This window comes from Hydra viridissima, unplaced genomic scaffold (genome assembly GCF_058129835.1).
Source record: "Hydra viridissima isolate aposymbiotic clone 2 unplaced genomic scaffold, HvirCarnegie_v1 scaffold_5, whole genome shotgun sequence".
Classification (NCBI taxonomy): Eukaryota; Metazoa; Cnidaria; class Hydrozoa; order Anthoathecata; family Hydridae; genus Hydra; species Hydra viridissima.
Window position 1 is genome coordinate 13917001 of NW_028324304.1, and position 23972 is coordinate 13940972.

Here is a 23972-nt window from a genome sequence, read left to right on the forward strand (position 1 = left end):
TGCAACCTTAGAGAACCAATATTGACGGCTAGAGATAGTTTAAGGCGGTGGAAAGAGAGAATTGCATGGTCGAAAGTGAAGGCAAGTTGTTTTTAAACAAAACGGCAAATAAACGTTTTCTATATTAATGCAAGAAGTCTCTCAAGAATAGATCTTAACATAGAAATAATGATCAATTCTATTACGCAAAGTAAGAAATGGTCAATCAAGAGATGAATATCAATAGCTATGGTATAATTATGGTATGTAATAATAATAATGGTATCAATTTATTTTCATGATTTACTTTTTTAGTAAACAAAGCTGCATTCCATATTTTGTAATTACAAAGTAATTAAAAACCTTAAAAATAAATATTATGTACATAAATAAAAAATATTTACAGTTTGTTTCAGGAAATAAAATCTGAACAATTCAAATTTTTAATCGTCTTTCACAAATACACGTGGCCGAGAAAAAATTTTTATAGCTGTATCGATTTCTTGAAGTTTTTTTTCCAAATTATCGCGTTTGTTTTTCACTCGCATCGTATCTCGACTAACTGGCAGCGACTGCAATTCCATCATTAGTTCATGCTGAGCTAAAAAAAAAGTGTTTACTTTATAAAAATCGTATAATCTTTAAAACTTTGCTCAAACTTAAGGAATTAAAAATTGATTGCTTAAATTATATTCAACTAAAAACTGAGTGGTGTGTTTACATTTTTTTAGCAACTGCAACGTAGATACTCTTTGCTCATCTGGCATCAATGTATGACCTGCTGGTACAGTTGGATCTGGTAAATTAGCTATTCTCTCCTCTTCAAGACGTTGCCATTCTTTCTTTCGTTCATCTAAGCTGCAAGACAAATATAATTCAGTAAATCTGAAAATGAATTTAAAATGTCGTGAGCATTTTTTCTTTTTAAAGCGTACTTAAAGCACCATAAAAAAAAAGCAAGAAATTGGCCCAAATTTTTCACACAAAAACCAGAGTTCTTGTATAAATGCTGTGATAAAAATATTTTTTCGCTTACTATTTGGGTATGGTTCCTTTCTTATAATCTTGGATATCTTTTTCTTTTTTCTTCTTTAATTCTTCAAGAGCACTGAATGAAGGTGATCGACGAATTTTTATCTTCTTGAGGGATATTTTGTTTTCTATCAAATGATTTCTAGCCTAAAAACGATCGTTTAACGAACTTAATAAATAAAATCATCGCATAACAAACTTTTCAAAGAAAAACACCACCTTTTTGTCTTAGTTCTGTTTAGAAAGTTGGCTTCTTACTAATGTTATTATTTAAAAGTAAATTAAAGAAATAAAACATTTCTAAGTTTCTTGAGATTGGGAAAAAACAAAAAAAAAAAGGAAAATTAAAATTTTTTTAAATAAACTTAGCACACCGACAATAATAAAATAACGAACTTTTCTCTGGAAAATATCAATTTTTTTTATTGCTGATGTAAAAAAAAAAAAAAAAAGAGTGACATTAAGTAAAAATTAATTTAAGTTAAAAAATAATTTTGTTTGATCTGCAATGTTTTCTTTTCATTGGTTATATTTCTGCAAAAAACAGAAAAATCTCTAAGTCTAAAGTATAACTTCAAGAGAGCATTAACATAATTAGGTTTTTTAACATAATTAGATCAAATTGACTTTGATGCAGAGCAAATCAAAAATAAAACTCTCACTTACTACTCCAGCTGATGAAGGTCTTACTACCGTGTTGTTAGCTTTAAATTTCTGGGAGTCACTCAACTGGTCTCTAGAACTGTAAGCTTTTTTTAAAGGATCTTTTAAGATTTCCCCTGAAGGGTTTCTCAAATCAGTTTTCTTAGCTTTAATTTCATGCTGACAATCATCTGGAGAAATATTACCAAGGTTTATTGTAAGCTCCGTGGCAGATTGAGACCTTGGCATTATTTTGCTAGAACGAGGGGCAGTTGGAGTCTAAAATAGCAACAGAAGCTTTTTAAAAACCCAAATAAATTTAATCTAAAAAATATGAAATGTCATTATCTAAATCATTTTTTTTTTAACAACAAGGATTTTTTTACATTGATTTTTACAAGGAAACAAGATTCTTTATTAAAAATAAATTTCCGCGCTCTACATGGATTTTAAGTTGATATGAAGTTGCATAATTTTTTTTGAGACTTTTCACATCTTTACCTCTTGCACAAGAACTTAACTTTCTTTTTTAAAATGCAGAGTAATTAATTGAAGAAGATAAACAATCTGGAAGGAGGTTTGTAGAAGAATTGTTTGATGGAATAGAGACCATAAATCTAAAATAAAACCACTATCAACTAAGATTGGATGTCCTTGCCTACAAGAAGAACTGGTATGCTTAAATGAAGTGGAAGTGTCTGTTCAGAAGACAGCAGAATAGAACTCACTTATGTCTATATCATCAAGGAGCAGGTGATATGAACATGTGAAACAAAGCTGGGTTTGATAAGATTTTTTTTTTTCCACAGAAACTATATCAACTATGTTTGTATTAACTTCAGCTTTTTAGTTTAAGCAAAAAAAATCATGATTTTCTGGATAAACATTTTTGAAAAGTGATGTTAACAGCCTTATTAACAAAATAAACATGCTTATCTGTTAAACAATAACTTACTTAACTACTAATAACAACTTAACAGCCTTGGTACTTTTCAACATTTTGGAGTAAAATGTTATTTAAGTTGTTTAAAGTTTTAAGAATTCCTTGAATAATTTTTTAAAAAGATTTTTTAAGGAATGAAGGGAATTTTTGCTCAATAAATAAACTTTGCTCAATAAATGATTGATTTGCCCATTTAATCAGGTTTTAAATATAAGAACTCTGAAAATGAATGCAGAGATCCTGAGCAAGAGCACCAATTCTTAGACAATGTCCTGTTCCTTACTCACAAAAATGATTTTAACTTAATCAGACAGGATACCTAAAGAAACAGGTGAGAATGGAAGATTCACATTTCTTGAAAGAAACTTTGAAAGAAACCATGGTTGATTTTTCCTGACAGAGTTTTAGGGGAGAATGTCACTGAGATGAAAAAGAGAATTAGAAACTTTCTGATGAGAATAAGAGAAAGGAGAGCTGGAAAAAAGAAGAGCTAACCTCCTTAATGACAAGTTGACTTTGTATACCATAAATCTAAGAATAGTTCATAGAGCTCAGGATTCCGATAAAAAAAAATTCCAACCAGCTCTAAAATATACTAATTGGCTGCCTTCAATTCAAACAAATGAATCCAGATTGAGTCAAGAGTAAAATACTTTTCCTTTCACCACTGTCATTATACCTCCCTGCTTATTTTTAAAGTCTTTTGAAAATTGTCCCAAATTATTTTATACAACTCAATTCAAAGTAGAAAGTTATATAAATGAGCTTTAACATTACTTCAAAGAAAAGAAATTAACTTCAAAGAAAGTTAAATTGTTGTGCAACAGGTAAAGATGTGAAAAGTGAAAAAGTATTTCAATGTCTCAATGTTTTGCAGACAAGATTATTAGATAAACTTTAGTTAGATGACTTTTAATAGTTTCACTGCATAGAATAACATGGTAAAAAATGTTTGAAACATGGGGATAAAATTTGTTCAACAGATCTGCCTCCAAAAGTGAAAGAGCTGTGCTTTTTATATCGAAGAAGTGTATTCAAATTGATGCCTTATTAGCTATTAATACAACAGGAAAAAAATTGTAAAAAAACAGACATTTTTAAAGTTTAAGCAAAATTTAAGATTCAAAAATGTATAAATATGTTTTGACTCCTAATTTTATGTAAATTTTTAAATGTGAACAACAAAAAATGATAATTTAAATTATTACTTAAATTTATAAATAAATCTATTAAATATTAAAAAATATTAAAACCAATTACTTTTCATTTATTTTTGTTAAAAAAATAACAGCAACAACAAAAAAACAACAATAACAACAGCTGTTTTTAACATAATCAAACTGGTTTTAAAATAACTTACTTGAATAATTTCTGCAACCTTGGACTGCACATGTTCATATTTGTCATACTTATAAACTGCCCGTACAGGAGTACTTCGAGTTGCTTCTACTTGTTTTTCTTTATTTGCCTTTTGAATTTGTTTGATTTTATGAAAATTCTCTTTCCCATAATCTTTTATTTCACGATGAGCTAAAAAAAAAAAACAGACTTACAATGGCATTTAATATCAACAACTAGGAATTCAACAACTATATACTGGATGAAAATTTTGTGTTCTTCATACTTGATTTGACTCCTATTGGCACAATATGAAATGCTGGGTTGAACAACAAAGCAAGATCATTGCCTTGATGATTCCTTGCTATCTTCAATGATTCAGGCTTTAAACGAACCTTTGCTGAGCTTGGGCGCACTACATCTAAAAGGAAGTTTAAGTAATTCAATTTGTTTTTGAGAAGAAAAAAAAAAAAGATTAGTTTATTTCTCTTTAGAAATGTTAGATTTTAAATAATTAAATACCTGCTTTTGAATCTATGCCAGGATCATGAGGAATTGGGCTTTGTCTTACAGGAAAAATCTTTGGTCTTTCACTATTATTATTTATGGAAAATATAATGTCTTCAGGAATCGGACCAGAGCGAATCATTTTTGGATACTTTATAAATACTTTTAAAAAGTTTAAAAATATATGTGATTTGTCATTAATAACCTAAAAAGAATTATAATCTGAAGAATATTTGGAGCAATATTGAAGACCAGAGAAGTTCCACATAAAAAAGTGAGTTTAAAAAAATACAAGATAAACAAATATTTATCAAAATGTTTATTATAAATTCAGCAATCATTAAAAAAAACTAACATGCAGGTATTAGCCTAAGTATTTTATATCATATATTAAAGCTATTATTCTTGTTCAAAGACAAAAAAAATTACAAAACTAGAGTTTTCAGCAAGTTTGAGCTAAATCCCACTTATTAAAAATATATTCAAAAGCATAAATAAATGAAATGAATGATAATAAATAAAAAAAACTATAAAACAAAATGATAAAAAAACAAACAGAAAAAAATAATACCATGAGAGAAGTAGCAAAAGATAACACACACAATATTGAAAACAAATAGATCATTAAAAACAGCTCAAAAAAGCATAAATAAGCTATAAAACATGACACAAAAACTTAAAATAAAAAAACACATTAAGCATATGGAACACAGATGAGCACAGATAAAAAAAAGTTACACAAAGGAAAGTGGAAATAAGATATCAAAGCCTGAGAAACATCTTTATTATGTTATATTTATCATTTTAAATATTAAAACCCTAATATTTAGATGCCCGAAGAATTTTTTGTAATAAATTAAAAATATTTAAAAAAGGAATAACTCATTGAACTTTGCTGTTTGTAATTTCTTTAAAATTGTATGTGAGGCCATTAATTTCCCAAAATGCTTTAATTTCACTCTTTTCTCTTCAGAGAATTGTTTTCAGACATACTGAAAACATTTAGTGAGTCCAGAAGGAAGTCTTGTTTTAAATAGTATTGAGTCTGCCCGATATTGGGTTCTTTTTAGAGGATTGTACCCAAACTCTTTTTCAAAGAATGTCATGCAATTGTTTCTTTCAAAATAATGACTTTCATCAGCTGAAAGTGCAGCTGGACATCCTGGGCATTTAAATGTCCAGCGTGATGTAACCTTAAAAACAAAATTGACATCACAAACAGAAAAAAAAAAGCTTTGCATTATCACTTATGCAGATTAACTCATAGATAATTTATCAAATTTACCTTAAATTTTTGAGCTAAAAACTGCAGAAATTAAAAAAAAATGTTAATTTACTTTAATGGGAGGCTTTTGAGTAATATGTGCGACTAAAAAATTCATAGCAATATCTTCACAGTTCATGTAGTGATCCACCATTTCTCTGATCGATGATGCCATATGGTTTGTATAAACATAGGAGTAGTACTATGTGCAAAAGAAAAATATTTAAAGAAAAATTACCTAAGAAATTTTTTAAAATCATTAACATAAAAAAAAATTAAAACATTTTAAACAATTTTTTAGAAAACTGATTTAAAAAAATTAAGATGACAGAGAAGATTTTCATTTGATCATTATCCAAAGCTTTTATGACTGACAACTAATAAATCAGCATAAATAGTAAAAATACACTTTATGAAAGAATGCTCCTCCAGTTAAAACTAGTGATAGTTCACATGAGTGTTCAGAGTTGTAATCAAATGAATCCTTGGTGGAATTGTATGAGTGGTGACGCCCAGGAAATCCAACCAAGCGGTCGCGATTCTCTCGCCAAACTCTAATACCAAAAGTTATAAAAAAGAAAAAGCTGTTTAAAGAATATTAAAGAATGTGTATATATTCACATACATACATACATACATACATACATACATACATACATACATACATACATACATACATACATACATACATCCATGCATGCATGCATGCATGCATGCATGCATGCATGCATGCATACATACATACATACATACATACATAAATACATACATACATACATTCATACATACATACATACATACATACATACATACATACATACATACATACATACATACATACATACATACATACATACATACGTTTGTATGTATGTAAACTTTATTATATATAAAGTTTACATTTGTAATATGAAAACTTTATTATATATAAAGTTTGCATGTGTAATATGTAAACTTTATTATATATAAAGTTTGCATGTGCAATATGTAAACTTTATATATAATAAAGTTTAGATGTGTAATATGTAAACTTTATTATATATATAAATATATACTTAACCGCAAAATTATTGCACCACTTAGAAATTCCAACTTATTTTGATAAATATTATGTGTTTCCCGGATTTTAAAATTATAAAGATGATAATAGTGTTTATTGTTATGCCTTTCATAGGTTTTATTCCATTTCCCTTACTAAATTTTAAAATTATAGCAGCTTTTCATAAGTAGCATGTTTTGCTGTAATTAAACCTAACTTCTAAAAGAAAAGTATTGGTTTTAAATTGTTTTAATAGTAGAAAAGATAACTGTTATTTGAGCAACACATGTTTGCAATGCAGCATTCTAGACAAAATGATCATATTAGATGACTTGGCCAAGGCAGACCACAAGCAACCAATGCCATGGAGGACGGATTTTTAATGCTTTGAACACTGAGAGAACAACTGCACAAAGTCTCCAAATACAACTTGCTGAGGTTCATTGTTACTGACTAATATTCAAGTTTTGGAGTAGCCAGATATGAACCCAATAGAGCATCTTTGAGAAATTATGGGATGCCATGTTAGAAGCCAGCATCCACCACCTAACAGCCTAGACCAGCTGTGACAAATCTCTAATTGAAAGTATGCCACGGCGCTGTCAGGCTGTAATAATATCAAGAGGTGGTAACAGTTATTGATAAATCAAAAATTTTTCCATTTAAGCTATATTAGTGTTCATAACAATAATAATCATTTTACTTTATTTTGTTAAATAAACCATATTTTTGGCTTTATTTTTTTTTCACCATCCTCAAAGTCAATTTTATTATTATCATCGAAATAATTGTGTTCATGTGTTCTATTCTTGATATTTTCTATTCTTGTTTATCAAAATATATAATTAATATTGACAACAATTAAAATAAATCAAAATGTATAAGTGGTGTGTTAACTTTGCAGTTAAGTGCGTGTGTGTATATAGTTTAAATATTAACAGAGCTATTCTATTTTTTAATTATATATGTATAATTAAAAAACAAATAGCTCTGTTAATATTTTAACAAAAAATAGACACTTACCGAAATGCTAACTCTATTTCATCATGGCGCAAATATATATCATCATCTACTGAAAGTATAGCTTCCGTTTCAATATTTGAATATGGGATAAAGCGATTATTTAAACTATTACCAGATGCACGAATTACCTGCATAAATTAAATAGAAAACAAAGAAAATCGTTATTTAAGCTCTTAGTTCAGGTTTAAAATTTGAATTTCATTTAAAAAGGCAAACTTACTTCCACTCTTACACCTATGTCAGGCCAAATTATATCATTAGTAGGGTCTAATGGATGGTTCCAAACAACCACAACTTTGTGCAAATACTTCATACCAGAAAGACGCTGTAGTGCCTCCATTAAAATTGAATGTCTGTCATAAGTCAACATTACAACTGTAAACATTTCAAATGGCATATCACCTCCTAAAGATCTTGAAAAAGATACACCATCTCCACCTCTTCCATCAGCAATTGGCAGGAAAAACTCACGACCTTCTTTTGAAAACTGATACAGTGAAGGTGGAGGATGACTCCAGGGAGTAACTGGAAAAAAACTTAAACCTCCTGGATATGAGTTCCATGATCTATATGAAAACCTACCAAGGAAAGAGAAATTCTTTGAAAAATGAACTGAGTTTATTACTGGATTGTTTGATTGTTCTGCAATGTGTAAGAACTGCTTGACTTGAAAATCTTTATCTAATGTCGGTAAAATGCCAATGCGGTGTTTAAATACTTCTATTACAGTACGTAAAATTTTGAACTGATCTGAAAAGTAAGTTTCAAATAAAAAACGGCCATGTGCTTTCATAGCTGATACATCATCAATATGAAATGTACGCAGAATAAAAACTAACTCTGTCAAGCGCTGAACAGGAAGCAAAACAGCAGCTTTATTCCAATCTAACAGATCTGAAAATGGTAGGGAATTTTTGTTACCTACTATAACAGGAATAACTCCATTATGTAAACAGTGCCATATTTCATCAATAAAATATTTATTTAAGTACATAGATATCAATGTAAACTGTGAATCTTTTAATAATTCTATAGAAGGACTTAAATCAAAAGGACAATAACTATATAAACATGCTTTTGATATTTGAGAAGAATTCAAAATTACAACATCACTTTCAATTCTTAATTGATTAAAAATAAGGTCATGTATTTGCCCTTTTTCATAAGATTGTTTATAAAATGACAAAATATACTTCCGATTAAAAGGCAAAAGATTTGAATAAGATATATTGGATAACTTGACAGATGGAACAACAAAGTCAAAATCAGTGATGGCATTGTCACACAGTAAGCTCATCACTTTTATTGAGTGCTCAAAGTTTAGCATTTCTACTTTATTACAATAGTTATCAATCTGAGAATTTTGTAGAAAAAGAATGTGATTAACACCAGTCCCTTTCCAAGAAGGCAGCATTTCAATTTGATTATTTAATGATTTAATTGTATCATTCATATTTAAAAATACAACACTGATACAAGGGTTATTATCTACTTTTGAATCTGTTAATGAAACCAAGTAGTCATGTAATGGTTCCTTGTAGTTTGGTTGATTAACTTGAATAAAAAATTCATCAACATATGAGCATTTAGAGAAATCAAAACATTTATCTAAGCTACAATTACTTCTATTTATATGTTGCTTATGAGTGTCAATAAAAGAATGTAATGGAATACCAACATACATAGTTTTAGTCACTACTTGCTCCAACATTTTCACCTGAACATTTTCTGGTTCTTTTTTTGTTTTTGAGAGCTGATTTGTAAGTTTTTTAATTTCTTTTTCTAGTGATACTTTCTGATTTGAAAGTAAAGATATCTGGTCAATAAGTGAGACACGTTTCTCATCCAACAAATGTAAATATTTTAAAGTCTTCAATTTAATAACATCTAGCTCTTCGACTTGCAGTTTCATAGAATGAATCTCTTTTTGCTTTTCATGAAGATTTACATATTGCACTTTTCTGAATTCAGAAATAAGATCGTCTTTTAATTCATTGGGTTGCATCAACAGGACAAGTTGAATAAATATTGGGACAACAAGGCCTAATAAAAGTACTGCAATCAATACAAAACGAAAGCAGCTGAAACAAGTTGATGAAAGCATTTTATGATGGATTATTCACCTAAAAACATAAATATGTAGTAAATTACATTTCTTGTCAAAACTACAGTAAATAGAGGTGCAAAAAAAAAAGAAGAATTTTAGAGGTGGAAAATTTAGTATTGCTTAAAACTTCATTATATAACATTTTTAAAAATTTTTCAGTATTTAATTATGCATCTCAATTCATAGCAAGAACTGATGATACAAATCTTTACAAAGGCTATAAAAACTGAAATTCATTAAAATTATCCTTTTTAATCATATAAAGTGTTAATGAAAAAATTCATAAAAATATTCTGAATGAACTAAATTTTAGCTTTATGTAAAAGTCCAAAAAAAAAAAATTGAATATTTGACACTTCATCAAAAAAAAAAAAAAAATACAATTATAAAAGAAGTTTTAACTTTGATTGAACTGGTTTTGAAAGTTATCACAAATATTTATACTCACCATTTAAACTCAATTTTGCTCCAATCACAGGGATGTCAAAATCAAAGCAGAAAAATATATTGCCATACATAAATAGCAGGGCTTCTTCTCAATAATTAGATAAATAGTATAAAGAATCAAAAATATCAAATGATTTGAGCTAGTTATTGGATTTGATGGCTCTGGCAACAAAAGTATAGGTAAAAACCATTGCAGACAGTGCATTAGTGAAATTTTTAAACTTTAAAATGAATACCAAATTTCATTACACTAAAACAAATTTCATTAATAATACAAATATCAACTATCAAACATAAAAATTAGATTAATAATAAACTCATACAAAAATCATTTTTATGTTAGAAAACCATGTTAGGTATTGGAGAAATAGATATATAAATAAGCAAAAGATAAATAAATAGAAAAAAGTATATATTTTTAAGCTCTAGGTTTGGAACAAATGCTATTCTTAAATAAAAAACTATAAAAGTATAACTACACAAGATCTTTTGTCTAGATCAAAAGCAGGGAAGATTCATTTACATAAAAGTCTAATTAAACATGTATGTACTGTTATCTATAGGTACCTTGTTCATAACTTTTTAGCAGACTTGGCAGTTTGTGCCTTTGTTTATGTGATTCTAGCTAAAGTTGGATATTTAGTTAGATGAGAGATTTCAGATTTTTGTCAAAGGAAATCTGGGAAAAACCCTGCAAATTAGATTCAGCTTAAGGAAAAAAGGTATACAGCGAGCTGTATATCTTCAGATTCTCACTTGGAGAAAAAAACTGGAAAAGTTTCTGTAGCTGGCTCTGTAACAAAATTTAGATATACTAAAAATAAGCGTGTTTTGAATATGCATCTGAATATTTATTTTTACTAGCACAAAGTTTTTCCTTTCTGGACATCTTCTTGAGACAAAGCATTTAAACTTTCTTTTCAAATTTATTCACAGCTCATTTTGAACTGCTTAACTGATTTTTTAATCATCATATTTTCAAGTGTACGGTCAAAACTTGTTGTTTATTGCATTGACAAAGATCTTAGTCTAAAACAAAAACACTGACAGCACCCATACTTTTTTTTTCTAATAATAAAATATCACAAACCATCACATTTTCTACCATATAATTAAATATCTAAATTTAATCAAACTTGATATATGCAAACTTAGCAAAACTTTTTGAATAACTTTAAATAAATCTACAAATATGGAAATGAAAAAAACTTTTAAAATATTAACTATAACATGAAAACTAACACTTAAGAAAATAAATTTATCTTTTTTTTCCCTACTAAAATTGCTAAAGTATTAGTCAAAACTATTATATTGTTGGGACAAAAACAATTATTTACTTAAAAGTATATATAATTAAGCTTTTATTTAGCAGCAATCTAGTATGCACTTTGTAAAAAAAAATTATAAAGAAATATAAACAGATAAACCTAATAAAGACAGGAAAGAACTAGTAAAAATTCCATTTCTCATACAAAAATTTTAAACTCTTTTTAAAGTACAAAATGTATTATCTTTAATAATATTCAAGTACTCAAAATCAAATTGCAAATGTGATAGACTTTACATATGCAATTTGATTATATTCAACCTAAGTTAAACATCAAAGTAAAGTACAGTTTAGTGACACAAAGGAACATAGATAAATATTTATTATTTTATTATTAAGCTTATCATTTCAAAAAAACTAGTCTATTCATAAAAACTGACAGGGAGAGATATCATAATATATTTTGCTCCTGGATTGACTCTAATAGAAGAGAATAATTTTAAAAATAAGTTAAAATTGTATCAAAGATATTCTTAAACAATTATAATATTGGTAGGTATTATTTAAGCTAGTGCACAATTAACTAAGCTAAGTTCAAAATTAAACTAAGTGTACGAAATCCCTTATCTTGATGAACAAGTAGTGGTTGTGGTGTGAAAGTATCAAATGATATATTTCTATACCTATATAACTCATTCCAAAAACAATAAAAATAAACTCAAACTTTTATAGGTATCTCTATAACAACAAAATTTTAATTGTCAAACTCAGATCGTTTTGTACTTTTTCACAAAATCCCATTCGCCGTTTATCACGAACCATAATACAAATTCAAAGTTCTTTCCGTATGGTCTGGTATTATTTACGGCGTCAGGTTGCTCTGGACAATTGGTTCAAAATACTGCATTATTATGGCGATTCAGTTAAACTATTTCTTCTCGTAAAATCATACAGTATTGATAGTTTTGCTGTCAAAATTTTTTTAAACATTCATCAAGACCACTTCTCCAATTAGAGAGAAAAAAACTGCTTGAGAAAAAACTACATGAGAAAAAAAATCATAAATTTATCAGCAGATCATTAGTTGTTTATGAAAATCAGTTTAATAAAAAATACGTTATATTATTTTATGACTTGAATTTCTAATAAAAAAAATATATATATATATAAACTTTAGCTTTTTGTATTAAAAAAAAAAAAAAATGCATTTTTATATATTCATAATACTATATCTCACTCCCAATTCAATAGGGACATTAGTGCAAAAAAAAAAGAAAATTTCAATAACACTGTAACACTTTAAACATTTTAGGTTCCTGATGCAACACAGCCACATTTAATAAAACTCAGTTTATAGTATTGCTCAATATTTTTATTAACTTAATCCGCATACATTTGGAGCTAGACACATTTTACTTCATTTAGTTATATAATAAAAAAAGGAATTTTAAAACTAGTTTTCTTTGTTTTCCGTGATTTTACAATTTTGCACTAATAACTCTATGAAACTGAACTAGGTGTGCGACATATTTTAGTATGTAGCTGAATTGTATAAGAAACCTAACATGCTTAAAGTTAGAGATATGGCGTTATTGAACTTTTCTGTTTGGAATTGAGAGTGCGATAATTTAACACTTCCCGCTTTTGATCAGTGGTCAGTACCCTCCAGAAAAATCATACTTAACTCTGAGAGTTCTTTTTTTTTTTCGTATTTTTTTTGTCATTTTAGAAATGTTGAATCCCAAAAAGGACTCCATTTTTGAAAGACACAAAATTCCTATTCTGTCATGGAATCTGGTGTCTTAGAGATGGGATATTATCCTAATAGGAGTCCGAGTTCAAAATAGGTTCCTTTACTCCGATATCTATAAATTATAAATCACATAAATTCCTCAAAAAAGTTTTGTGGCTTTCAAAATGGATGTCCTTTTCGGGACTCGACAACCGTGGTTATATTTAACATAAATATTTCTTTGGAAATATGTTTGAACAATATATAGAGAGAGATATAAAAAAAATTATAAATTCAAAACTTTGCATATGTGTTGTTTGCACTACAGCTAATGAATTTTTATAAGTTTGATTTGAAATTGTATGTGGAGGTGTTGGATAAGATGGACATGGAGGTAGTGAAAGTGGTTCCAATATTCAAAATCTGAAGATTCAGAACTGGAAATTGAATTATAACTTTTAATTTTAGATTTTTTCCTGACCTTTGCTTTTTTCAACTTTCCATAATCTACAAGAAGTTTTAACATTTGGAACAGCATTCTTGTAATCAATATTCTGCAAACATATAAAAAAATCAAGGGTAGAGAGGCCAGTCTTTATGATTGGGTATTTTTATAAAACTTTATTTTCCCTTTTTTTTTTCACATTCACATTTTTATTCAATATGTCCTCCCTCAATATCAATCTTAACTTCAAGTCTTCTCCGGAACCAAGACAGGTGGTCTGGATAAAGTTCTTGGGAATCTTGCCCCACTCCTTCTTGATAGTAGCCTTCAGAGAGTTGAATTTGTTGAAGGGACGTTGACAAGCCCTTGACTCCACATACGCCCAGGTTAAATAAAAAAAAGTAACAAATCTGAAAATCCAGGGGGCTATAACTCTTTTGACCAGTGTTTAGGCAGGTTCCAAGTTTTCTCCACAAGTGCAAAGAGACTTTGAAGTAAAGTTTGTCAACAGTTCGCAAATATTTTTCAAATTGTTTTATACCTTTGCATGCAATGCATTTGTCAATTGTAGATTCAAATGTATACGGCTCACAGATTTTTATCATTTCATACCCAACTTTGATTGAAGGTGTTTTAATCGATTTCTTTTAAGCTTATAAAGCAAATCGCTTATTTTCATACAAACTGTAAACGCAAACATTGTGCGGGAATTTTGTCACAGACTTCACATGGTGTGGGCGCATTCAAGGAAAAGCATCCGCATTTTGATGTGCAGATGCTTTTCTTTGAATGATTCGAAAGCTTCTTTTAAAGCATGATATAGATGACGAATTGAAACGTTATCTGTTATTCCGTCAAACAATTGAATCTTCAAGAAGTCTTTTTTTATTGGTTTGATTGTATTGCTTAAGAAAATTTATCTTTTCCGTAAAAAGTTAACAATTGCAAAACATCACTTTGGGAAAGTTAATAATGCTTTGAATATGGGGGAAGTGAAAATCACTAACAATATTTGAATATTTCACATGTATTTACTGCTTAATGCACTTCACAATTTTAAAATGTAAAGAAAAATGTAGTCAGAGTGAAAGCCACGACGAAATTCAAACCATATTGGCTTGATTGTTTGAGAACGCTAATTACCACTTTGTCAAGGTTCAGTGATGCAACAGTTTTTAAGCTTTAATTATCTAATGCAATTTAAACATTTTTTGCAGAGAAACAGTAAATTAACTTTTTGTTGAAGGATTTCTAAAAAACTTCGCCTCATGGCTTTAAGCTAAACCTTTTTTTCTTTAAGTTAAATGAGGTGAGCCTTATTTTTGCAGACATTTTCACAAAATGACGCTTTGTAAAAATATGGCGTTGTTTTGTTTAAAATGTGGAAAAACTTGAACAAACTTTAGTGACTTTTCCGAACCATAAAAAAAGGGAAAACAACTGCAAGGATTGAGTAAACATCTCACTGTTCAAACATTTTCTGCTCGAAATTTGTTTTAACATAAAGTTTATGGTTTTTTAGCTTTCTTATGATGACCAGTTTAATTACATTTTAAGATTTTTTGAGATCTGAAGGTTAAAATACATAGAAATGAAGAAAAAGGTAGTAAGCGAAGCAGCAGAGTGGCAGAAAATACTTAACTGAGAAGTAGCAAAAAAACTTACTTTTCAAGTACTACAACAGAAATACTCAGAAAAATCACGTTAAACGTTATCCTGGATTTGGAAGATCAAAAATAAAAAAGGAATACTACTTCTGTGCCAAAATCTTGTTCTGATCTATAAGACTTATAATAGAAACCGGAATAGAATTCAGGGACAGAGTTTGTACTCCCTCTATAATAATAAGAAACAAGAACATAGCTTATTTCGTCAAAAGCAAATTCATATCTATTTAAGAATACCGCGAAAAATGTTTTTCAAATACGGTTAGAAACATTTTTACTGAAGAAAAACATCAGCTTAAGGCACCTTAAAAAACAGATGATAGCGGCTAACAAAATCAAGGTGGTGTAAGGTGAGAAATACATGGTCTATGGAGAAATGGAAGCAAGTAATTTTTAGTGATGAAAGTAACTTTGAAATGATAAATAGGAAAAGCTAAGTTCTTACTAAAAGATTTAAATCAGAAATGTGTAGCAACCGCTGTCGTACCAATGTTGCGTGGTGCCGTCTTTTGGTTTTAGTTTTTCAGGTTTATGTAAACGAAAAAAACGTAACGCGCTTATTTTTTTTTGGAAAAAACTGTAATGGAATTAGATATAAAGCTTTTTCACCTACGTGAGTCATTAATTTTCTCTGGGCATCCATCCGAAAATATTTTTACTATTCCTAATCTTATGGCTTATCCTATACTTTTTCTAAGGCTTTCACTTCTCAGTCTTGGCCAAGTAAGGCAAACATGTTTGCAGATAAAATGGATGTAAAACTTTTTAGAGTCCTAAATGTTCTTTTGATTGATACACACTTGCCATATCAACGAGGTAAAAAATATATAGCATAAATCGTTTGATAAATGATTACAAAAGAAAACCTTTTGATTAGCCAAAGAAATAGGCCCATAAAATAATTGCCATTAAAAAAATAAAACTTAAACTATATTACATGATAAAATATCAGAAATTTACATAAAAATAAAAATCAGAAAATAAAAACTCACTTTGCTACAAAAGAATGGCGAAAATAATTTTAAAGATAATATTTTACTTTTTTTTTAGGCGAGCTTTCATATCGAACTCTTTTTATTATAATAATTTAAAAATAAATTAAATCCAACAAACTAAGGGCGATAATGATGACAGCTGGGGTCAAAGCTTGATTCCGATCCCATTCGATTTCTAAAAGCATTATTTGGCCAATCGATTTCCGTTCTGTTATAATTATCTGAACTTCGTTGGAAAGTCTTTTGCTGAGGAGGAGGGGTTGTAGCTGAAGGTCGACTGCGATGAGAATGGTTCTTAAGAGAAAAAAGAAATAGAAAAATTCAAACATAAAGACAGTTTTCACTAAGTACCGTATGCGATTGAGAATTTCCTCTACACTACAAAACAAATTTTCTGATAATGCAATTTTATTCACTTTACGATTATAAAAAAAACGAATATCAAAAGTTGGAAATAGAAATATTTTAAAGGCATTTATCAAGGTAACCGCCCTAAATCATATTCAAAGTCTCAATTCCGGGTAAGAACATTGTGGATCACCTACAATAAGATAATTGGTCACGTCTGTTATTAACATGACAGCGTTTCTTTTGATATGGCGGTTGCTTCTGGTAACAAGATAAGCTCTCGTTTGACATGCTCAAGGCCTATTCGGGAGACCTTCAACTGCAACATAATGCTTAGAACTGGCAAATATGGGTGAATCAAAATGCCCTCTCTTTTGTTTGAGTAATAATTAGTGACTTTGACATCTTCAAATTATTTGTATTTACTAATTTTTTATTTTGTCTACTGCCATTAAAGAAAAATTGGAAAGATTAGAATAAAAATCATACAAATTTTCAAAATGTAAATTTAGGTCAAGTTCTCAATCGCACACGGTATAACTAGAAAATCGTTGAAATAAAAAGATTGATTAAAAACTAAAATAAACTTAGTCGTCATGGAAACTTGTTACGACGACTTTAATTAAGCTTGGAGAAAGTGATGACGTACTGAGTAAATAGAACTCTGATCAAAAGTTCGTCCATTATAACGAGTTATTCCTTGATTCTCAAGCTCGTTGATTCGGTCCACAATGGATTCCTTTTCAACAACAAGACAGCAGTATTCTTTCCATTTTCGCTGAGCTTCACTGTCAGTGTATGCAGGACTTAACGAAAATGATGAATGTACGCTTGAATGCTAAAAATAAGGTAAGATCAATAAAATCTTGTGCAAACCATTAAGACAAAAAATATTCAACAAATAGCTTGACTTAACAGTTGCCAAATTCTACAACTTTTCATGAAACATTTTCATGAAACAAATTTTCATCAAACACTTTCATGATTTTGATATTTACAACTTTCCTCTTAAGCCAAGAAGTTGAAGAAGCTCAAAGTAAAAGAATACAAAGGGTTATGGGAAACATTATTCACTAAAGGTTTCAAGAATGGAACTATTGTTGTATCGATGATATTAAAAGTCTTTTTATGGACATCTGAGCCACTTATTTTATCCTACAAAAAAAAACTGTTTCATCAATAAAAAGAGTTTTCTCCTGTTGAATAAAATCAATTTTTAACAAAACTTTTTAAAATTATTCTTTATATAGATTTTAACGCTTCAGCAATAAATAGATAGGCACTTTAAATTAATTTTTTACGGTTTTTATTTTAAAATTATACAATTCTAATAAGAAATCTGTTAAAATAATTTTGATACAAAAAATACAGTTTTGTCTGTACAACTGCCTAATTTCAAGCATTTTCTAACTTTCAAAAGTTTATTTTGCTCCAGGAGGCATCAAAATCAATCATCTTGATGCACTTTATAAAAAGCGTATCAAGAAAAAAAAACAACCATTAATTCATACATCAAATGTTCACAAATATGACTAATCAAAATTAAAAATGAAATACTACCTCAACAGGCGTAGGGGTGGTTTTTCGTAAAAGTTCAATACGCTTGTCACGCTCTTTTCGAAAATCTTCTTCATAATACTGAAGCTAAATAGATTTTGACCTTTAAAAATTTTTTAAAATTTATTTCAACTTTTATATTGAAGAATTGACAAACTTATTAAAAGCTGATCAACAAATAAAAAATAAAAAAAAAGTCTTCAATAAAAAAATGACCCAATAATTAACTATAGCAAATAGTAATTAAAAAAGGTATTGTAACAATAATTATAATAGCAATAATGTAATGTTAAACTTTTCTATAAGCACCAGTTGACTTAAAAAATAAAAGTAAAATTTTCCTGATGTGTTTCAATCAGTTACTGATCATTATGGTGGGTCATTTTTCAAAAAGTTTTGAGTTGAGGTTTGGCTGGACATTTTTCTTATGCTACTGACCATATGATAACTGATTCTCTTTATTTTAACATTGAATGTTAAGGCAAAGAATTTTGAGCCCCAAAATATTAGTCTTATCTAAAATATATTGTTTTACATAAAAAACAGCTTTGAAACTTTTACTAACCTGATCATCTTTAATGTATGACATGTTGTTCTGTAGTATTTTTGTTAATGTTAATCAAAATAAATAAGCATATAAAAAAATAAAGCATGGCTTATAATTATTTTCTTAGAAAGATTGAAGAAAATGACAATAATTTGAGGGAAACCTCTGAGAAAGACTGGGTCTCAGTGAATGATTTATGGCAGAAAACTTGTCCACTTATAATTATCTCGGATAAAAGTGACAGAATTGTAAATTTTGGAAGAAATCATGTAATGTCATTAGGTAGGGGAACTTTAAAACAAGTTTCTGATCATGAAATTTTAGATAAATTGCTTGAGATAACAAGGTGCTAATGTCCAATCATATCCTGTAAAGAATCAAGCTGTAATGGCTGCAATCAAAATTGGTTTTAAAAGTGAAATGCAAATAGGACCAGTTAATAAAAAAGAGGCTACATGACAGAAATGATATAGAGAAAGAAAGTAAAATAAATCAAAGTAAGTTAGATTTGAGAGTGTACGGGCCTCAGTTGTAGCATCTCATGAGATACAGTTAGAGTTGGATTATGTTGACAATGATAAATACAATAATTATTCACCAAACATACAAAAAAAAATCTAAACTAAAGACCTAAATGTAGATCATATAAGTTTGTCAGCATTAAGATTTGGTGTAAATAACAGAACACCTGCATGAATAGGCACTGAAGCATTAAAAGCAGCCAAGGATGCAGGTTTTTATCAAGAATGTTCCTGATACAGGCCTGGCTTTGCATCATAAGAGAATTGAGAGATCAAAGCAAAGAGTAATGAAAACCTGTAAAGAAAAGCATAATAAAGAAATCAAGGATGATGATATACAATGTATAAATCAATGTATATAGTGAAGATGGTTAGCCACACCAAAGGGAGATCTTAGAAGATTATTATTGTATTTATTATGAGTCTGGTGGGAAGTATTTATTTCACTTTGTAAATAATCTAGAGGGAGAAAGGAGATTCAATCCTTGTGGAACATATTTTATCTGAGCATGAATTAGAGGGACAGGATTTCAAGAACCTAAAGTTGTTAGCAGTTCATCATGGGAGCTCATTCTGTCATGTGGTTTGAAGTTAAGGTAATTTACTTAGTTTAGCATAAAAATACAAACTTATAAACACACTTTTATAAAAATGTATAACATACATTTAAAAGTATACTATATGTATATAAGCTAAAAAATATATCTTTATAGACCAAACACAGCTGGATTCAAAGGTCCACTATATATCCTTAAACAGGGAGCCCTGGTAAGAAACCTGAACAAGCTTGTGCATGTATGCTTCTCTGCCTTAAATGTACACAGTGAAAGCATTCTTTAGACAATTCTATGTAGTTCTGATGAAGAAGATTTGCAGCACAGAAAATTCTCAAAATCAGAAAACATAACGACATTGGAGACAGAAAATGTAAAAAAAGAAGAATGCCAAAAATAAAGCAAAAAGTCAGATCTAGTCCACTGGAAAACTGAGCATACCAGTGAATCAATTTTTACTTGTTGCTTAGAGAAACAAGACATAATAAAACTTCTTAACAATCCAATAATTGCACAAGATTTCCCTGTCCGAGGTCAATTTATTCAACACATTGCGAGTAAGATTAAAAGGGCTTTAATAGTAGCGTATGGAGCTAAGAAAAGAGACAGGTTCATAAGCATTACAATAGCTCAGAGAGAACTAATACTTGTGTGCCACTCAAAAAAAGATTTGCTAAAAATTTGTCATAAGCATTTTAAGTGAACATATTACTGTTTGTCAATGATGTATTTTATAAAATTAACAAAAACAAAAATGCACAAAACCATCATTTTTGGTCCAATTTTACATAATGAGAGAGCAACTAAGAGTATTTTGGGACGGTGAATCAACTTAGACTGGTTTTTTGATGATTGGAACAGTACCATAAAAGTTACAAACTATTCATAAAACTATATTTCAAATAAAACTAATATTTTGAGGTTTAAATTACCTGACTAAATATTCAATGTTAAAATAAAGAGAATCAGTTATCAGTGGCATATGGTCAAGGCATAAAAATGGCCAGCTGAACCTCAACTCAAAAACTTTTGAAAAATAACCCACCCTACCAATCATTTTAAAGGTAAATTTAAAAAGTAAAACTATTGCTGTACAGAATAACGATAAAAATGGATAGGTTAGTATTTATTAGGCATCACAACTAATCTAACCATATTTAATGTGATTAGGATATGATCATAACATGTTTGGAAAAAATATATCGATATTTATTATCAAAAAAAGTATAGTTAATGATGATAATTAATAATAATAAGAAATAACAACAACAACAACAACAACAACAGCAACAATAATAGTTAAGTAAAATTTATTGATCTTAATTTTTTCTGACCTGTCTCATTAATGGTTCTTTTTCTTCAGTTAGGAAAGATATTTGCTTCCTGAGGGTGTGGTTTTCTAGAGCAAGTTTTTCTTTTTCAGTTTTTTCTGCATTGAAATCTTCTACATATATTTCCAGCTGTTGACGCAATAAATCCATGTCATTTTTAGTAACTAAAAAAGGATCATTTAGAGTCTTAATAATAGACAGTAAAACGGATAAATGAAAATAACACATCATCATCGTTGTCATTGTCATCACCATCAGTTTAAAAAAATATTACCATTAGCAGTTTCTTTAACATTTGTTGCAGGAATCTATAACATAAAAAATTATTTTATTCCACTTTAATTCCACTTATGTAACAAGTCTTCCCTCAAAATTTAACTCCACAAATGGTTCAATGGTTTATGTGCAAATATTTACATAAAAATACATCTTAGTGTTTATACAAACCAAACATTATGTAATTACAAAAAAATCTATTAACAAAAAATAATTGCTCTTAAGTTATAAGAGTCTAAAAATTATGGTTGTAAAAAAAAATGTGTTTACAAGTTCTATTTTTATTTATATAACAACAAAGTCATTTACCTCTCTTACTGCATTTGCGTGAAGTTTAAGTTTTTGAACCTCTTTTTCTAAGATCATCTTACACTGTCCATGCTCCCATAAAGCTTTTGTTAAATACTGACAATTTTCTTTTAAAACAGATAATTCTTGTAAAAGCATTGTCTAAAGACAATATTGAAAGTGTTATGTACAAAAAACAATTTTATATAGATTACTTCCTCTACAATATCTAGTATAGCAATTTAGTCTAATTTCAGCAGTGGTTGTCAGAAATAATATGCTCACTCAAATGTAGATTCCAGCACAAATTTGTTAGTGGTTAACTGTATTAGCTTCAGTAGTATATTTAAAAAAGCCCATAGTTAGTATAATCAAGATTTTTGTAAATCTCTTAAAAACTACTTTTTTAATTTGCAAAAAAAAAAAAAAAAAAAAAAAAGAGAGAGTTTAAGCTACTACTAGGAACCAGATTAATTAGTGTCTAAAAAAATGTAAATGTACCTGGTCATGATAGTGACGACTTTCAATGTGCTCCTGGTTTTGTTCATTTTGCTTCTTTGAAGATGCTCCAGAAGGTGGAACTGATTTATCTTCAAGATTATTAAAACAATCTGATAGTTTTTTTTTCAATTTTGAAATAGTTTCTTCTTTTTGAATAATTTCTTTATCTTTACTTGAAATGGTTTTATTAAGTTCAGCCTTCACCTGGTGATTTTCTTTTAAAGCAGCAGCATATTTTTGATTCATCTGCTTACATTGCTCTTCCAGAGTGTTTTTAGCTGAAAGGAGCTAAAATTAAAATTTAAAATTTGTTTTCTGGTTAACATGCATGTATTTGAAGCAATTTGAAATCATTTTAAATAAAAGATACATGTATCAAGTACACAGCTGATTTTTCTTAACACTAAATTACAAACCTGCTTTACATTTTCTTCACTTTGATCAAGCTTTTCTTTTAGATAAATAAGCTGATTTTGCAACTTGACTTGCATTGTGCTATCAAATAAAGAACTAGCTTCAGAGGTTTTTTTACGAGATTGTGTAGAACCTAAATAATTTGATAAAAAAAAAAGAGATCAATTAAATAACTATAACTCTTAGTAAATAAAAACAAATTTTATTCAGACAAAATGAATATTACAAAAATATGTTTAAACAAAACTGTTAAGCTTGAAACTAAAAAATACTAACTTAAAATGTATACAAAAAAATATTTTAATTGGTTTGGAAATTTTAAGGTGTTAATCTGATAATAGTGAGATTTAGTGCTAACTTGAAGTTTGTCAAGTTCTTCCTAGAATTATGACAGAAGCTACAATTAGGTGGCCAAAAGAAAAAAACACTTACCATTTTGTTGTAAATAAGGCATAGAATGTGATTTATACCCAATTAGAATCTAAAAAAAACAAATAAATATAAATAAATTAAAAAAATTGTAGCATAAAAATGATGTTCACTGAATCAAAAATAATGTTCAAGACATATTTTTATTACTTGTCATTTGTGCAAAATAATTTTTGTCTTTCATTGAATATAAGTAAAATAAAAAAAAAAGTAAAAAATTTTTTGAAACTATTTAAAAAAGATACCTCACTACCAAATGGATCCACAAAATTGGGAGATGGTGGTTGAACAAGACCTAATGACTGATCTGCAGATTGATATGTTGGTGCAACATCATTATCTTCTTTAAATATGTCAAATATTGAAGCAGAAAGGTTGTCTACTAAATATAAGATAAAAAGGTTACCATTAGATTGTAAAAAAGAAAAAAATCTTAAAATCAAAAGCAACTCAACTTAAAATCAAAAATAAACTCAAATGATAACTAAATTCAAAATGTAAAACTTTGATAGTATTTTACTTATTTGAATAAATACCTGAGTAACATAGATCATGAGTTAAAATAGAAGAAGCTTGGTCCTCATGATAAACCTTAGGCACATTTTTTTTACGATCCAATGACATTATATCTTATTAAACAATACCTTTTCATGTGAGTCTAGATTTTTTAAAAGAGTGCATACTTAAAAACGATTCATTCATTATCGCAGTTAAGAACATAACAACAATAACAACAAAAAACAACATGAAAAATACGGACACAAAAAATCTATACTAAA

At 28.6% G+C, this 23972-nt stretch overlaps 3 protein-coding genes across 4 annotated transcripts; all 3 read right to left on the bottom strand.

Annotated features, from left to right (window-relative positions):
• Positions 1–268: 268 nt before the first annotated feature.
• LOC145188789 (enkurin domain-containing protein 1-like) lies at positions 269–4804 on the bottom strand. Its single transcript, XM_080065278.2, has 7 exons — positions 4457–4804; positions 4221–4355; positions 3957–4126; positions 1678–1932; positions 1016–1158; positions 701–837; positions 269–580 (listed from the first exon to the last, which is right to left on the bottom strand). Exons 1-7 carry the CDS (start codon positions 4581–4583, stop codon positions 423–425), a joined length of 1125 nt encoding a protein of 374 aa, XP_079921404.2. The 5' UTR covers positions 4584–4804; the 3' UTR covers positions 269–422.
• Positions 4805–5332: 528 nt separating this feature from the next.
• Positions 5333–10573, bottom strand: LOC145188788 (exostosin-like 3). Of its 2 annotated transcripts, XM_080065276.2 has the most exons (6): positions 10323–10573; positions 7988–9890; positions 7768–7895; positions 6115–6259; positions 5779–5907; positions 5333–5634 (listed from the first exon to the last, which is right to left on the bottom strand). In XM_080065276.2, the coding sequence occupies exons 2-6, from the start codon at positions 9869–9871 to the stop codon at positions 5425–5427; spliced, it is 2496 nt and encodes an 831-aa protein (XP_079921402.2). In that variant the 5' UTR covers positions 9872–9890; positions 10323–10573; the 3' UTR covers positions 5333–5424. The 2 variants fall into 2 exon arrangements, with proteins under 2 accessions (XP_079921402.2, XP_089943901.1); XM_090087775.1 differs by lacking the exon at positions 10323–10573 and having other exon boundaries at positions 7988–9920.
• Positions 10574–16194: 5621 nt separating this feature from the next.
• Positions 16195–23888, bottom strand: LOC145189494 (uncharacterized). The gene is made up of 11 exons (XM_090088150.1): positions 23730–23888; positions 23439–23575; positions 23197–23245; positions 22767–22897; positions 22351–22638; positions 21871–22011; positions 21560–21593; positions 21289–21449; positions 18336–18419; positions 17425–17613; positions 16195–16721 (listed from the first exon to the last, which is right to left on the bottom strand). Exons 1-11 carry the CDS (start codon positions 23815–23817, stop codon positions 16545–16547), a joined length of 1479 nt encoding a protein of 492 aa, XP_089944276.1. The 5' UTR covers positions 23818–23888; the 3' UTR covers positions 16195–16544.
• Between the last annotated feature and the right edge of the window lie 84 nt (positions 23889–23972).